Genomic DNA, 16,985 nt, shown 5'->3' with positions numbered 1-16,985 from the left:
ACACCACCACAACACCACCACCACCACACAGATCACCACAACATTACCACCACACTGACATCACCACAACATTACCACCACACTGACATCACCACAACCACCACCACCACACTGATATCATCAACAGTGTGGTTACTGACATCACCAAATCTTTAGTGACATCAACATAATGACCACAGCCCCACTGCACAGACCATTATCACCACCATCATCATCACCATCACCACCACCACCACACTGATATTATCATTGCCACTAAACTGACACCACCCTCCTTCCTCACAACACTGACATCACAGCCACCACCAGGTCCACCACCACCACCACAGCGACCACACAACTACACGTACAGTTAACAAGTCTTGCACAACTCACATTCGTCGCTGGGTCCTGAAGTATCTAATGTTCAAGGACTGAAGCATGTAACAGCATTTCATTCTTCAGCCAACAGTTGTCGTAATAGAATTCTGGGAGAGGGGAGGGGAAAGGGAGGATGTGGAATGAGGTGAGACGAGAGGTCCGATTGGTGGTGGCTTCAGTAAATAAATCTCCACATACTGATAAAGTAACACTGTGTTGTCAGTTATGACGATAGCGAAACCTCACTAACGATAACCGCATACAATATTAACGCTGATGAAAATTCCAGTGTGTCTGCGTCAGCTAACTGTGATCTGTTACTCTGTAGCTACTACATGTACTATTGCGGCCAGGAGTTCTTAGCCACCCTCGTCCAGCCAACACGTGTATGTGGCAGAGTCGCATTCACGAGCACAGAAGTTACCTTAGATGCATTTGTGTCGAAAAATATTCCTTCAGCTTTAGGCTTGTTCTAATAGATAAAGCAATAGTAATATTTACTTTGGAGGTTTGACTCTGATAACACGAATATATCATAATGATTATATAATAACTTGTTTCTCGTACAGAGCCAAGCAAGTGACAAATATGTATATTTGGTTCCACTCCACGACTTCCTGTAGGTTTGAACCAGCGAACACAGAGTGAACAAGTTCGAAACATTCATTTGTTACCAGGAGAGAGAGAGAGAGAGCGAGAGAGAGAGAGAGAGAGAGAGAGAGAGAGAGAGAGTATGGTGGGCGCCTGTGAATTTTGGAATAATCAAGGTCCAAGAAGAGATCTTGGGAATAATGAGGTGGAGGCAGACTGGCGCAAGGAAATGGAAGGGATGAGAAACCCTGGATTCCTGTGATTCATTGAAAACAGGCCACAGTGTGAATATTTCTTCCATCAGTCACTAGAACTTGCCTATATTATATATATATATATATATATATATATATATATATATATATATATATATATATATATATATATATATATATATATATATATATATATATATATATATATTTAGGATTGCTTTCGTTGGAATAATGAATTAGGAGATAAATGCTGTTGATTTAACAGAAACCTGTGCTTAAGAAAGTAATTTGCCTCTCTGTCCAGAGAGAGATATCCAGTTAATGAGAAAAATACTCATGAATTTACCAATAATCTCCAGGTGCTAACCACGAGAGAAAAAAAATGCGAACATAAGGCATTTAACAGAAATTACGCGGCCTGCCAAATTATTTGACAAAGTCATCTGGCGTTATCCAGAATAAAACCCATCTTTCATTTTGTCCGACGAGACGTTATCCTGGGATAAATAAACTCCTTCGTCATCAGCCAAAGGAAAAATTCCCTGTTTAGCTCGAGCACCTTATTTACTCGTATCGCATAAAATCATGTGTATGTAGCCGGAATGAAGCCCATTATCTATGGCCTGGCAAACTCCCTGTAAAGAGTACCCGGTACTAATTTCTACCGACAGACTGAGTTAAGCGGTGAGACTCATCTTTCGTGTAAGGAAATCCACCCCGCCACTGTGTGTGTGTTCTTACCTAATTGTTCTTACCTAATTGTATCTTTACAGGAATGAGTCAAGCTCGTACTGTCCCGTGTCTTAAACCATATTTATCGTACATATCCTTAAATTTGTGAATTGTTTTGGCACACACTATTTCATTCGGTAGTGCATTCCACTGATCAATTGCTCTGTTTGGGAAACTGAATTTCCTTACGTCTTTATCACCTCTCTTCTTATGCAATTTTTTGCAGTGTCCTCTTGCTGATGCTTTTCCATATGTTAAGTAATCATTTATGTCTATTTTCTCCTTTCCTGATATGCATTTATATAGCATTATCATGTCACCTCTTTTCCTTCTCTCCTGTAGTGTTGGTAGATTCAGTTTATTTAGTCTTTCTTCGTAGCTTAGGTCCCTTAAGCTTGGTATCCATCTTGTAGCGGCCCTTTGAACTTTTTCAATCTTGTCTATGTGCTTTTTGAGATGAGGACTCCAGACTACTGATGCATATTCCAGGGTTGGTCTGATGAATGATGTTATTATCCTTCTTAGCATGTCTTCATTTATGTATGTGAATGCTATTCTAATATTTGCAAGCAGTGTATACATGTTCCGTACCTTCTCGCTGATGTGGTCAGCCGGAGATAGTCTGTTATTGATAATCACACCTAGGTCTTCCTCTCTTTCTGATGTGTATAGGGTTTTATTTCCTAACTTATAATCCCAATCAGGTCTTTTTCCACTTTTACCAAACTTGATTACATGACACTTGTCCACAATGAATTCCATTTGCCATGTACTACTTCATTCATGAAGTTTATTTAACTCTTCTTGTAGCTCTTTACAAGAGTCTGTGTTAGTAATTCTCCTTTGTATTTTTGCATCATCTGCAAACATATTCAGATAGCTCTCATTTCCAGTGTTACTGTATATATCATTTATATACACTAAAAACATGATTGGTGCCAGCACTGAACCCTGTGGTACTCCACTAGTCACTTCTTTCCATGATGAGTAGTTTCCTCTTAGTACTGTCCTCATTTCTCTTTTTATGAGAAAGTCTTGCATCCAACAAAACAGTTTGCCTCGAATTCCTCCTTGATGGTACAGTTTCCATAAAAGTCTTTGGTGTGGTACTGTGTCAAAAGCTTTCTTGAAATCTAAATAGATACTGTCCACCCATCCTTCCCTTTCCTGTATTGTGTTTGTTACTCTGTCATAGTAGCTCAACAGATTAGTAACACATGATTTTCCTTTTCTGAAACCAAACTGTCTTTCTGTTATCATACTGTGTTCTTCTAGATGATTTACCCAAGCTTTTCTTATAAGTTTTTCTAATATCTTGCTTACAACACTGGTCAGTGATACTGGTCGGTAGTTGAGTGGATTTTGTCTATTTCCTTTCTTGAATAAGGGGACAATATTTGCTTTTTTTCCAAATATCAGGTAGTTTACCTTGACTCAAGGATTTCTTGAAAATTATAAATAATGGTTTACTTAACTCCTTTGCACATTCTCGTAATACCCAACATGAAATTTCATCAGGACCACTTGCTTTTCCTCTGTCTAATCTACTTAACTCCTCCTGTATTACTTTTTCTGCTATTTGTATATCTGGTAGTATGTGTGGACATGCGTGTTCCACATAGTCCCTCTCAAATTTTTTTTTCTTCTGTAAAAACTAATTGGAAATTCTTATTTAGTGCTTCACAAATATCTTTCTCTTGTGTATAAGTGATTCCCTCGTCCGTAATGGATTGTATTATATCTTTTACTTTAGTTTTGCTTCTGATATAGCTGTAAAACAGCTTTGGTTGATCACTACTTTTATTTATTATATCCTCCTCAAACTGTTTTTGGGCTTCCCTCCTTATTCTTGTATAGTCGTTTCTTGCCTGTTTGTAATTATTATACGCCCTTTCACTATTGTGTCTTCTGTATCTATTCCACAACAAATCTCTTCTTTCTTTTGATTTTTTACATTCTGTATTGAACCAATTCTGTAGTTTCTTATCTGCTTGTTTGTGCTGTGGGATGTACTTCTGGACTCCTATTTCAAAAATTCACAAAAATTTTTATATACAGCATTTAAATCTTGTCCTCTAAGCTCATTTTCCCAATCAACTTCTAAGAAATACTTCTTTAGGTCTTGATAATTTCTCTTTTTATAGTTTAGGCTCTTTTTGTAACTATCATTGCTGTTTACTATGTCATATGCTATCCTGAAGTTATAATTTAGTACTGCATGATCGCTTTTGCCGAGTGGAGGGTGTGTGTGTGTGTGTGTGTGTGTGTGTGTGTGTGTGTGTGTGTGTGTGTGTGTGTGTGTGTGTGTGTGTGTGTGTGTGTGTGTGTGTGTGTGTGTGTGTGTGTGTGTGTGTGTGTGTGTGTGTGTGTGTGTGTGTGTGTGTGTGTGTGTGTGTGTGTGTGTGTGTGTGTGTGTGTGTGTGTGTGTGTGTGTGTGTGTGTGTGTGTGTGTGTGTGTGTGTGTGTGTGTGTGTGTGTGTGTGTGTGTGTGTGTGTGTGTGTGTGTGTGTGTGTGTGTGTGTGTGTGTGTGTGTGTTGAATTGAGAGTCATCTGACTTGTGGAGCATGGTATGAGGGTTGGTAGGTTGGTGACTGGGTGGGTGGATTGTATAGTGTAGGCTGGTTGTTTCACAGCCGGATTAGGTGGAGTGGGTGGGCGAGAGGGAAGGAAAGGGTTGGTGGGCTGGTTAAGTGGGGTGGAGTGGGGTTCGTGCATTAAGTGGGGTGGGGCTACCTGTAGGACAAGGCAAGAGACGGGTTTGTGTCGTCCTACTTTTGAGACACACTGTACAGAGTAAGGTTGTGGGTATGTGCGTTGATGGGTGGGTGTGTAGGTGGATGGACGGACTGTGGGAAAACAGGCCACTGGTGTTAGGTGATTTAAGTTAATGTCCGAGTTGGGAAAATCGGTGCACAGGGGATATTATTCTGGAATCATGCTTAAGTAGGTAAATATATCCAGTGGGTTACAACCATAGAGGTAGGAGAACAGGTCCATCGTGCAATACGTCTGTTGGTTAAGAGGTCTGTGTTTCAACTGCACGCATCAGTGGGTGATATAACCACGTCGGATAACAGGTTTATGGGGAAAATAGGTTCATTATGAAAATTACATCCATGGGTATACGTCCATGTAGGAAACCTGCATCCATGGAGAGATTCAAGGTCGACGGAGAAATTGCTCCGTGGGGAGAAAATACATCACTAGGGAAAATTAGTTCGTGGGAAAATAGGTTACGTATAAAAGGAGGCGTCTTTGAAAAAAAAAAAAGTCATTAAGGAAAATAGGTCCATGGGGGATTGTGCTTCGAGTGGTGAAAATGTCCATTGGTAAAAATATTCATGGGGTGATAATAGGTCCATAGGGGCATACACGTACTGTAAACATACATGGAGACATTTACAATAAATGGGACCTAAAATATCCAACCTTTAACAGCGATCGTTGCCTGGAATTAGGCTTACCACTACACACCTTGGACCAAACAACCATTAGCCAGACCCTATTACCACTTCGTCATCCAGTTATCATATTTCATAATTTACCTTCATTTAGTCATTTAGGCATAGAAAGCCAACCGAAATGAAAGGAAAAATCCCTGTTTAACTGTGTTGAGCACCTCATTTCTCCACCTCATTCCTCTAAAATTCACGGGCACCCGCTACTCTCTCTCTCTCTCTCTCTCTCTCTCTCTCTCTCTCTCTCTCTCTCTCTCTCTCTCTCTCTCTCATGGTAACAAATGAATACTTCAAACTTGTTCACTTTGTGTTCGCTGGTTCAAACCTACAGGAAGTCGTGGAGTGGAACCAAATATACAATATTTGTCACTTGCCTGGCTCTATACGAGAAACAAGTTATTAAATAATAAGGATGATATATTCGTGTTATCAGAGACAAACCTTCAAAGTAAATATTACTATTGCTTTATCCATTAGTACAAGCGCAAAGCTGAAGGGATATTTTTCAACAGAAATGCATCGAAGGCAACTTCTGTGCTCGTGAATGCGACTCTGCCACATACACGGGTTGGCTGGACGAGGGTGACTAAGAACTCCTGGCCACAATAGTACCTTGATTCATCAGTTTAAAGAAGGCGCCAACAAGACGAGAGAGGTCACACTTGGCAACAAGTGTGTGGCATTGTCTTAACATCTACGGCATGAATTAAATGGGGAAATTTATGGGAATTTTCCCAAACCCATACACACACACTGCTTTATACATACTATTGAAAATGTTTACAGTTTAGTGCAGGAATAGTGGTCCATGAGTATTAACCCTTGGCTAGAATAACCATTATCATACGACAAAGAGGCTTATGGCCTTCCCTGGCGCCTGATTTGACGGCCTGCAACGGTATAAAGCGATGTCAATAGTAAGAACTATGAAATTAATATGTACATACTTCGTGTAACCTTCTAAAGATAATTAGGTTATTAGCTAGGCCAGCGTTGCTGGTAGTCTGTAACCCGACAAACAATATTTATATAATCTAGCTAACACGAAAAAATTTTAATGAGCTCATGGCGGACCCTTCGGATCATAAGGCTACAAATTTTAATTTTGTGTGTGTGTGTGTGTGTGTGTGTGTGTGTGTGTGTGTGTGTGTGTGTGTGTGTGTGTGCGCTCATGGTGGACCCTTCGGATCATAAGGCTACAAATTATAATTGTGTGTGTGTGTGTGTGTGTGTGTGTGTGTGTGTGTGTGTGTGCTCATGGTGGACCCTTCGGATCATAAGGCTACAAATTATAATTGTGTGTGTGTGTGTGTGTGTGTGTGTGTGTGTATGATCAGGAAAACCAAAAATATCCTTGTCGTTTTATTACAAGAACTCAGATTTTATGTTAATCTTGCCTGTATTCGTCACCAGACACTCCGGCCTCTTCGTTATCACCTCACCGCTTCTGATCCTCCATTGTCCCTCCCCTTATAAAATCGTCCCTACGACATCTGTGTCTGGAGAATGAGCTGCTATCTTCCGCTTCGTTTCTCGAACCTTAAATGTTTCTGGGTAAAACTACGACTGTGGCCAAGACGTGTTTCTAACTGTACACCCGAGGAAAGTTCCGTCTAACCTGCCTGCCAGTTCGGACCTTTATGCGTGAGACGGACCTGATAGTTCCTACCCCTTCCTCTTCCATCCCCACCCTTCTCACACAGTTACCAGATAGATGAATGTTGGCTACTGCTCCGCCACCACTTGTCTCACATTTACTGCTTCGAAGTGGTAAACGAGTGTATAACGCGGAACTTTCCTCGGCTGTACATCACTACCACCAAAACCAAGCGCGCATTCGCGTAATTTGTGCGATTTCCAGTCTACAGACGCCCCTTTATCTCTACGTGCCCATACATAATGTCATGCCTTAGTTATTTATTTGATTACTCATATTACTTTATTTCTTTCTCTTTCAGGTCAAATCGATAGCTTATAGATATAGTAATATAAAATGTAACTTTTCCCTTTCAATCTTTCCTAAGAAATTTCCAAGCCAGCTTTTCCATGCTTCATGGTGGTCCTTCTCACTTTTTCCTGGAGGGTTTGGAGGCAGGGGAAGCCTTCTTGCTTTACAGTACAGTCCTTGTTCTTCAGCGTGTATAATTAGATCTCGTAGTCATAGTCTACTCTGTAACAAACAGCTTCGAAAGGACCATAAGGTCTGTTGCTGTCTGCTTTCCTTTGTATCCCTTTGTAACGAGCGAGCGAACTTTTGTGATCTTTTGCACCTAACCCTTTGAAGCCAAACTGATTAAAAAAAAAAAAAAAAAAAAAAAGTTCTCTGTATGTACTTTTTGGAATAGTTAAGGTTCCACCTTTTCATTTTCTTTTATGATCGCAGCATATTCCGTTACCATAGAAAACGTATATGGTGTATGAAAAGCTTAAATTAAAAGACTTCAAATCTTGAATTAAGTGGTCCGTCATTGCTTCCGACAAATCCGTAGCTTCAGAACAGGTAACACACATAAAAACGAATTACGTGGGGAGAATTATTACTCAGTCATTTACATTCACATTGATTTAACGCATCTAAAGCAGAACATCTTTGATAAGCATCTTCATTTCATGGCAAATTGCAGTGTTATGGTGTAGCCTAATAATAGTTTTGTGAATCATAATGTACAAAACTTAGCCGATTGACCCTACATTTAGAGGAAAAAAAATCACTGCTCAGCTTGATTAGACAAAATGTTATTAGCCTTTGAACACCACGACAATCAGGACAAGCCTGGCAGCTCATCGTACCTTTTAACTCTTACATCGACAATAAACTTCGCTCACTCGCTGGTACTCACCACATCGACATGACCACCATCTTCTCCACCACATAGACATCACTATCACCATCATATTGACATGATCACCACACTGACATCACCATCACCACCATACTAACGTCACTGCCACTGCACTGAAACCACCACCATCACAGTGATAACACCACCACAACAATGACATCATCTGTCTCAATCACACTGGCTTTATAACAGCCACTAGACTAGTATCACCAGCATCACCACGCTGATCTCACAACCACCTCACAGACATCCTCACCACCACACTGACAATACCACCACCCTCACCTCAACCACAGTGACATCACTGCTACCAACAGAGTGATATAACCATTACCGCCAAACAGACCACCACCACCACTACCAAAAAAATTATGACATTACCACCGTACCGCTTACACCACCACCACTGTCATCACCATCACAGATAATCACCACTACACTGACATCAACACTAGACTGACTTTACCACAGCAACCACACTAACACCACAACCACATTGACATCAACACCACACTGACACCATCGCCACATCATCATCATCACCAGCACCACCACCACCACCACCACGTCGACACCACCTTCACCATCCCAGCACATGGACATCACCACTGCCACTTCACCAAACTGACATCACTTCCACCACAATTACCCTGCCAACATCACACTGAAATTACCACCACCCGACCATACTGACATCACCACAAGCACCCCCACAAGTGACATCACTACGGTCACCACCCTGATATCACTACCATCACTCTGACACCATCACCACAGCACTAACATCACCACCAACGTACTTAAGTCACCACCGCTAGACATCACAACCAACACCATCATACTGGTAGTATCCTTTAAGCTTAACCATGTCCAGCTCAATCTTGTACCATCTTTAAACATACTTGGAGTTTCATTCTCTCGGGATTTATCTTGGAAAGACCCTATTACCTCTCTTATAAAATCTGCTTCCAAGAGATTAGGTGAGCTAGACCGACTCGGTGCCTTCTTTATACCTGCACAGTTGTTGACTTTATACACGGGTTTTATTCGCCCCTGTGTAGAGTACAATTCTTGGGTGGGGAAGCTCCCCACATACAGCTCTTCCCAACGAGGTGGAGTCAAAGGCTGTTTGTCTCATTAACTCTCCTCCTCTTACTGGCTCCCCTCAACCTGTCTCATCGCCGCACTGTTGCATCTTTATCTCTTTTCTGTCGCTGCTTCTATGGTCACTGCTCCTCTGAACTGTCTGCTTGCATCCCTCCACCACTAGGTGGGTGTGTGGCACTCGTCTAGCAACAAAACTTTCATACCTTTTCTGTCCAACTCTCAATTGAAGAGTTAACTGTTATTCCCAGTCTTTCATGTATGCAACAGTTCAAATCTGGAACTGTCTCCCTTTGTCTGTATTTCCTACTGCCTACGGCCGTCAATCTTTCAAACGCAGTGTCCAGGCATCTCGAAGTGAACGGATCTTGAATTTGGCTCTCTGTTAAGCCCCCGTCACACACTTCATAATCGAACCACGATAGCGCCACTAATTCAATTACTGGCGCTGTCGTGAAATTTGACCATGATAAAACGCCGATACAAACAATGTCATGATGGCTGTTATGATGGTCGTAAGGTGGTCCGATAAAGTCATGATAGCTGTAAGAATGAGTCACGATTGGCAGATTTTCATTTTTTTAAGGATTATTTTGTCATCACGATGAGGCCACGATCACCTTGATAGTGCCATGACAGAGTCACGACAGTGCCCCATGAACGTACCACGATTGTGTCAAGAGTTATCCCCACACGCCCCCTTCTCCCCCCTCGAGCATTCGAGCTGGATCGAAGAGACGCCCAGCCCAGTCCTTTCTCAGCCGCCTATTTGAGGGGTGCGGCGAGGTTGTGTGCCACGTATGCCCGCGCGGTTGCCAAATCCCCGAGGTCGCGAAAAGTGAGTAGGTCTACCGTGACTCTATCATGACCCATAATTACCTCTATCATGACTCGATCGCCATATTCTTAGGGCTATCGTGACTCCACCTTAGGACTATCGTGACACATGTGTGTTAACCGTCAAATGATTGTTAAAATTATTAGCTCTATCGTGACTCATGCATGCATCTATCGTGACGCATTTGGCATAGTATTAGGGCTATCTTGACTCACTCGTAACGTTTTTTTTTGTCACGACAGTCACGAAAAGACCTACGACGGCCACGACACAGTCACGTAGCTGCAATGAGGATCACGATAGGGTCACGTAAGACTTACGATAGCGCTAGGTTGGGTAAAAAAAAATCGGGGAGCTTCCCGATAAATTAACGCTTGAGTTAATTTATCGTGGCCTCAGCCGAGTGCACCACGAGTGTCACGATCGATCAAGATTGACCCATAATCAGGACCATGATGCCGCTGCTAACTGAATTAGTGGCACTATCGTGGTTCGATTATGGAATGTGTGACGGGGGCTTTATCTTATTTTTGTTTTTTCTTGGAATGAACAATCTTGCAGGCTTCTGGACTTTGCTTCCTTGTTCCTTGCATAGAAAAATCATCATCACCACACTGACATCATCCTTGCAATAAATTCATAACCACATCTACGAGTATATCTCGACAACCACAGCGCTTACATCACTAACAAACCATAAGACGACCAACATCACCACCACACTAACATCAACACCATGCTGCTATTAGTAGCACAACTGACGTAACCATCACAGCTCACCACCGCTACAATTGACATTACCATCATCCCAACCACACAGACATCACCACCACCATGTTGATACCACCGCCACACTGACATCCAAACCACGACAGTAACATCACATCCACCATATTAATATCACCACACTGACACCACCATCACACTGACCATAATACAACACTGACTTCATCACTTCCACCACTTTATCACCACCACAGTGACTTCAAACTAAACTGATACCATCACCATCATGCTGACACCACAACCACATTGATACCACCACCATCAGTATGTGTATATATATATATATATATATATATATATATATATATATATATATATATATATATATATATATATATATATATATATATACACACACACACACACGAGTAATCTAATCTAATCCAGTGTTGCCCCATAAGGATCGTAGGAACCCGGGGCCAGGCAAGTTGGTCCTGACATATGAAATGATAGTGACCAGCCTCACACATCCCTGAGTGGCATTAAGTGAGTAAAAAACCCCAACCACTCCTTGGATATAAACCTACACAGGCTCAATCCGACTGGAGCACCTTAATTACCCACTAAACCACCAGTTGCCATAGTTTTGTTATATGGGTACCACCCAGCGTGGTAAATGATTTCCATTTGGCTTGTCACTCAGTGTAGAGTCACTCGTAGACAGGAGGAAGAGGAAGGAAGGAAAGAATGACAGAAGAGGAAGGAGGGAAAGACGGAAGGAAGAGAGGCAAGGGCAGTCACCCGTGAGCAATGAACGGCGATATGTTTGTGAGCTCCTAGCTACAGTGATTTGTTTTACTTTAATTTTACTTTCTTCAAACAGATTTAGTCACCCTAGGAAATAATTTTTGAATAGGAGGGTGAGATATAGCCTTAATAAAGCCCTGTAGGTTAAAGGGACTTACTTCATCGTCCAAGGGTTGCAAAAATAAAATATAAAAATCCCTCGTCAGAGTGAAGTTAATTCATTCCTTACAGTGGCTTCTATTTTGTTATCACATCTAGACAGTCTCGATCACCTTAGGGTAGACTTTTAGAACTGGATAGGATGTATACAAGCTTCATTACACTCTTCAGTACAAGGAGTTCTCCGATAGGCATCTGGAGAATTTAAATGATGTTGACGTACTCGGGCTGAACAAGGAGTCAGCTCTTACGTTCGACAATTTCCACCATTTTTTTTTTTTCTTACGCTTGAGTGAATTCCTGTCCTAACTTCTAACGATGGTAAGATATGTGCACGTTTCCAATATTGTCTCAGTACCAGAAAAGTAAAGCATCGCCTGTAAACTAACCCACTGCCACGTGTACAGGTAGTAAGCAAACTTTGGTTTTCTTGAATTAGACGATTTTTAGCATGCATTCTGTAATGAGTGTATAAGTCCAACCTAGCACACTGTTTACTCGCCTGCCAGCTGAGTTACAATATCCATCTTGGCAGAAACTCCACTCGCATCCCTCACAACGACAGTCATGGCTACCAGCTGGCGACGGTAGGACACGACCCTCACGGTGTCTCGGGTAGGGTAGCCTGACAGCACACCATTTAGCCTGGAAATGAAATAGTAAAGGAGTGGCATGTGCTGGCTTTAACAGATGCAGCAAGGGAAACACTTTATGAGGAGAGATGATGTGAGAGAAGTACTGTATGTGAAAAACAAGCCATATATAGAAACGGTAGGTGGAACTGGGAATGATAAGGTGGAGAGGCTGAATGGGAGAGTTAATACAGTTTGAGCAAAATAAGATGAGAATAGTCGATAGATAACGAGGAGTTTGGGAGGCAGCAGACTAATAAAGTACCAGACAATCAGTATTTACCGAAATAAAGCAATGGGTGGAAGAGCAATCAGCTACCTTCTACATGCACTAACTCAAAGTAACGATGTAGTATCAGATTTTAGGATGGCTAGACCAGTGGAAAGAAGAGTAAGTGCACGGCTAGTGATCAGCAGAGGGAATATGCTAATGTACATAGCAGGAATTAGTTGCCTGAGTGAAATTTGGCTAATGTAGGAAACGGAGGTATTAACAGACTGGATTTAAGAGGTTTGTAGACTAGCCTGGACACAAGGGAAAGCGCCGTTTACGGGAAAAGATGAGAGAAGAAAATATGGGAACCCCAGGGATGTGTGCTACCTCAGTGCAGCAGAAATGGTATATGGTAGAATGCTGACAGAGTAAGAAGATAGGATAATAATGGAAAAGTTAGTACATGACTTGACAAGGAAGGTTCAAGATGGGTAGGCGATGTGCATCGTGTGTTGATCAAATATTTGCACAAAAATGTCAGTCCGATAAATTTCGGTTAATAGACAGAAACTTGTTTGTAGCATTAAATGGAGGTGGAGATGTTGATCGGAAGGCAGTAGGGTATTGTCACGAATCAGATTCGCGACATTTCCCTTTTGTGTGAAGCCACGAACTATTAGTGGAAAGCTCGCTGCGTATCGTTCAGTTAACCGCTCATTCGGACGGAAGCTTTGTCAAATCAATTTTTCATTATCATACGTGATCGTCTCTGTGTGAGACATTAGCACTTGCGCTGAGCGATTTGTTTTGGTCGCATTTCGCTCACTCGACCATTAAAAAATGCGGGCTATCGCTTCCATTTCTTTCCCACGACTTACTCAGTCGAGTGTTTGTTGTGACGGAAAGAGGTCCTGTGCTCCAGAAGTGTGAGAGGAGAGGTCAGGTAGCACCCAAGCTCCACTAGAATAGTTCCCCAGCGCTCCCACCCTTGTTGGGTGATACACCACATTCATCGACTAGTATTTCCTTTTTGTATTATCCTAGTTTTAAGAGCTTAGTTAAGGTGTTTTTCCTAGGCGTAAGAATTTAGCTCGTGTGTGAGTGAGTGAGTGCGATCTCATTAATTTGATTTGAAATGTAACGTTAAATTTATTTTTGTAATCAATAAATTTAACAGTTCTTTTCCTTGAGCTTAATGTAATGTAAACTCTTGTTTCATTTCTCCACAATTAAGCTTATTTTCCATATAGCTCCTAGCTTGCATAAACGTTTTGCTATTCATAACTGGTACTTAGGCCAGTCTTGTATTAAACTTAAAATCCGTTGTGCCTCCTAGGAGTTAAGCACCAGCAAGAGCCTGATATTATTATTAGTATTAGTTATTTATTGTCAGGGGTGAAGTAACTTTCTCCAGAGGCTAACAGTACTAAGAAACAGCAATTGAGTAATTAGTCTCTGCTGTGTACTGTTGAGGAAGTTTATAAATTCTCGTTCTTAGAGAATCGTGCGAAGAAGTCAGCGTAAAGTAATCATTGCTTGATATTGTAAGACAATCATTGTTCCTGCTCTTCAATATTATTGAATATTATCATCAATTAAATAATATTTAGCGTTTATTTTAAAAACCCCGTGATATTTAAAAAAAAAACCGTGACAATTGGCGACCTCATTCCAGGATATTAACTCCTAGCTCTAAAGCTATTCACGAGATAGTACTCACTTGTTCCTATTTAGGAATTTATCATTAAAGTTTATAGGCACAAGTTTAATGGTGTTTACCGTTAATTTAGCAAGTGAATTTTTGCTTTATTAATCCATAGAGTACTTAACTCTATTTAGTACTTTATTTTGGTAACGTCAGACGATTTTATTCGCTCCTGGGTAGCCGCCGTACCCATTGTGTTAATTATTGAGTCATCCCAGTCATTTGCATTTTTACTTTATTTTGCCAGTTAACTAGATAAGACTGGTCACCACAAGCTTGTGTCTGTATTCTTTATTTATGTTATTAGCATTCGTTTGCGAAGCAGTCAGTACTCAGTTTCGTTTGCTTAATAAATTAGCGCCATGGCTACTACTGTATTTTTACAGGAAGCCAAAGAAATGGGTCTTTCGGACCCAACCGAAATTAAAGAGTATATACTCTCACGGCATAATCAGGAGCAGCAGCGCGAGAATGATGCCCGTGAAGAGCGTAAGATTCAGCGCGAATACGAGCGAGAACAGCGTGAGGAACGCGAAAAGGAGCGCGAATACAAGCGAGAACAGCGCGAACACGAACAGAAACTGCGTGAACACGAGCAGAAACAGCCCGAACTCGACTTAGAACATGAGCGAGAACAGCGTGAGGAACGAGAGAGAGAAAGTCAATACGAGTTACAACAACGCGAGAGAGAGCGAGAGCACGAACGTGCCGAGCGAGAAGCACGTGAAAAACACGAATATGAAATGCTGAAGCTCAAGCGAGATTCCGTGGCTTCAGATACATCTGGTGCAGTTGGTCAAAGCTCCACGAGCGTTCTCCCTGCACATGTCCTGGCGACCCCACGTATCAAGCTTCCTTCATACAAGGAAGGCGAGCGAATCGAGCCGTACATAGCTCGTTTTGAGGACATGGCAGACATGTATCAACTGGATGAGGCAGCTAAGCGGATCCAATTTCTTAGTTTATTTGAGGGCCCTGCCCTCGATATTCTCCACAGAATTCGTGGAGACAATCTCACATATGAGATGATGAAAGCTGCACTCATTAAGGCGTATGGTCTCACAGTAGATGACGCCAAAGTTCAGTTCATGCGAGCTCGTCTCCAAGACAAGGAGACAGCTGTTCAGTTCCTCGATCATCTCACTGCTTACTTAAATGAGTGGATGGAGAAAGATGAAACTCCTTCCACGCGTGAGGGGATAATTGACCTTATGCTGCGTACACAGCTAGAGAGGTCGTGGCCTGCTGAGCTCATAGCACAGCTTAAGATCTGCCAGGTGAAAGATGCCAGCCAAATGGCAGAAAAGGCTGACGCATTCTTTACTGCATACGGGTATCAAACTCGTAAGCAAAACACCTGGAACAGAAAACCTGATAAATCTGGGAAATCGTCTCAGACTGAATCCCAGCACCAAGGCCGTTCTCAGAGTAATGGCCAAGGTCCAAGCAAACCGCAGAAGGACCAGGGGCAAAATACACAGCAACCTGAGTGGAAGAGGTACAACAAGTACCCTAACTAGCAGCAGTATCAGCCATGCAACCGACCGTCGGGACAAACTTTTTCACCACCAGCTCAAAAGAGGCAGGAAGCGAATGCAGCCTTCATTCCTCAGCAGCAGCATGGTGGTCACGTCCCTACCAGTTTGGGTACTTCCCCACAGTTCACTAGTCCCACAGTGACAGTAAACCCCCCTCCACAGATGGCCAATGTTCCATCTTCCCAAAATAATTCTCAAGGCACATTGTTTGCCGCATCAATTCAGCAGCCTCATGAGTGGCTAGCTGCTTCCTCCACAGGCCCTCCCACAGGTGACAGTACCTTCCTTGTTCAGCCAGGGTTTGTGGGAGGCATTCCTGTGAAGGTCCTGAGAGATAATGGTTCCTCAGGTTGCTCTGTCAAGCAGAGTCTAGTTCGGCCTGAGCAGTATACAGGTCGACAGATCCATGCAGACCTTATTGATGGGTCAGTGAGATTGTTCCCTGAGCCATGTATCCAGGTGGCATCTCCATTTTATACTGGTACGACACTTGCAGGTGTCATGCCAGAACCTTTATTTGACCTAATTGTAGGCAACATTCACAGAGTCAAGGATAGTTGCTCCGATGATGACGCTACTCAGACTTTTGCTGCTGCGGTAACACGAGCCATGGTTGAGGCTCCAGACTGTGTCACCCCAGTGATCATTGAATTGCCGCAAGATCTGATGTGTAGTCAACTTGTTGTACAAGAACAACATTCTGACCCGACACTTGCTGCCGTGCAGAACAAACAAAAGGGTCGAGTGATTAAGTATTCACGGGGAGGTCAAGCCAAGTTCCTTCGCAAACAAGGACGGCTCTACCGTGAGTCACGAACACCCGAGGGCGAGGTTTGACTGCAGTTTGTCGTTCCCGCCAAGTACCGCCTAGCAGTGTTACAATGGGGTCATTGTTCAGTCTCAGGAGGTCACATGGGCAAAAGGAAGACCCAGGGCCGTATCCGAGCTGACTTTTTCTGGCCGGGGTTGGGACGGAACATAGATAGTTTTGTCCGTTCCTGCAGTGTGTGTCAAAGTAACACCACTAATCAGGGATATGTCCTTCCTGTGCCGTTCATAACC

The 16,985-nt window shown here is 42.4% G+C and overlaps 1 protein-coding gene and 1 long non-coding RNA gene across 2 annotated transcripts in view; one reads left to right on the top strand and one right to left on the bottom strand.

Annotated features, from left to right (window-relative positions):
* Window positions 1-16,985, bottom strand: part of LOC145406007 (uncharacterized) — a 417,004-nt gene that overhangs the window by 16,202 nt on the left and 383,817 nt on the right. The window contains exon 5 of the mRNA XM_080277194.1: window positions 12,337-12,479. Coding sequence (XP_080133320.1) covers window positions 12,337-12,479 — 143 coding nt within the window. The remainder of the gene's footprint in view (window positions 1-12,336; window positions 12,480-16,985) is intronic.
* The window catches only part of LOC145406006 (uncharacterized), a 285,077-nt gene that overhangs the window by 146,224 nt on the left and 121,868 nt on the right, over window positions 1-16,985 (top strand). The gene's annotated exons all lie outside the window — the stretch shown is intronic.

Source organism: Coenobita brevimanus, chromosome 69 (genome assembly GCF_032717465.1).
Source record: "Coenobita brevimanus isolate Jiangsu-jjx chromosome 69, ASM3271746v2, whole genome shotgun sequence".
Taxonomy (NCBI): domain Eukaryota; kingdom Metazoa; phylum Arthropoda; class Malacostraca; order Decapoda; family Coenobitidae; genus Coenobita; species Coenobita brevimanus.
This window is presented reverse-complemented; position numbering and strand designations above follow the sequence as displayed.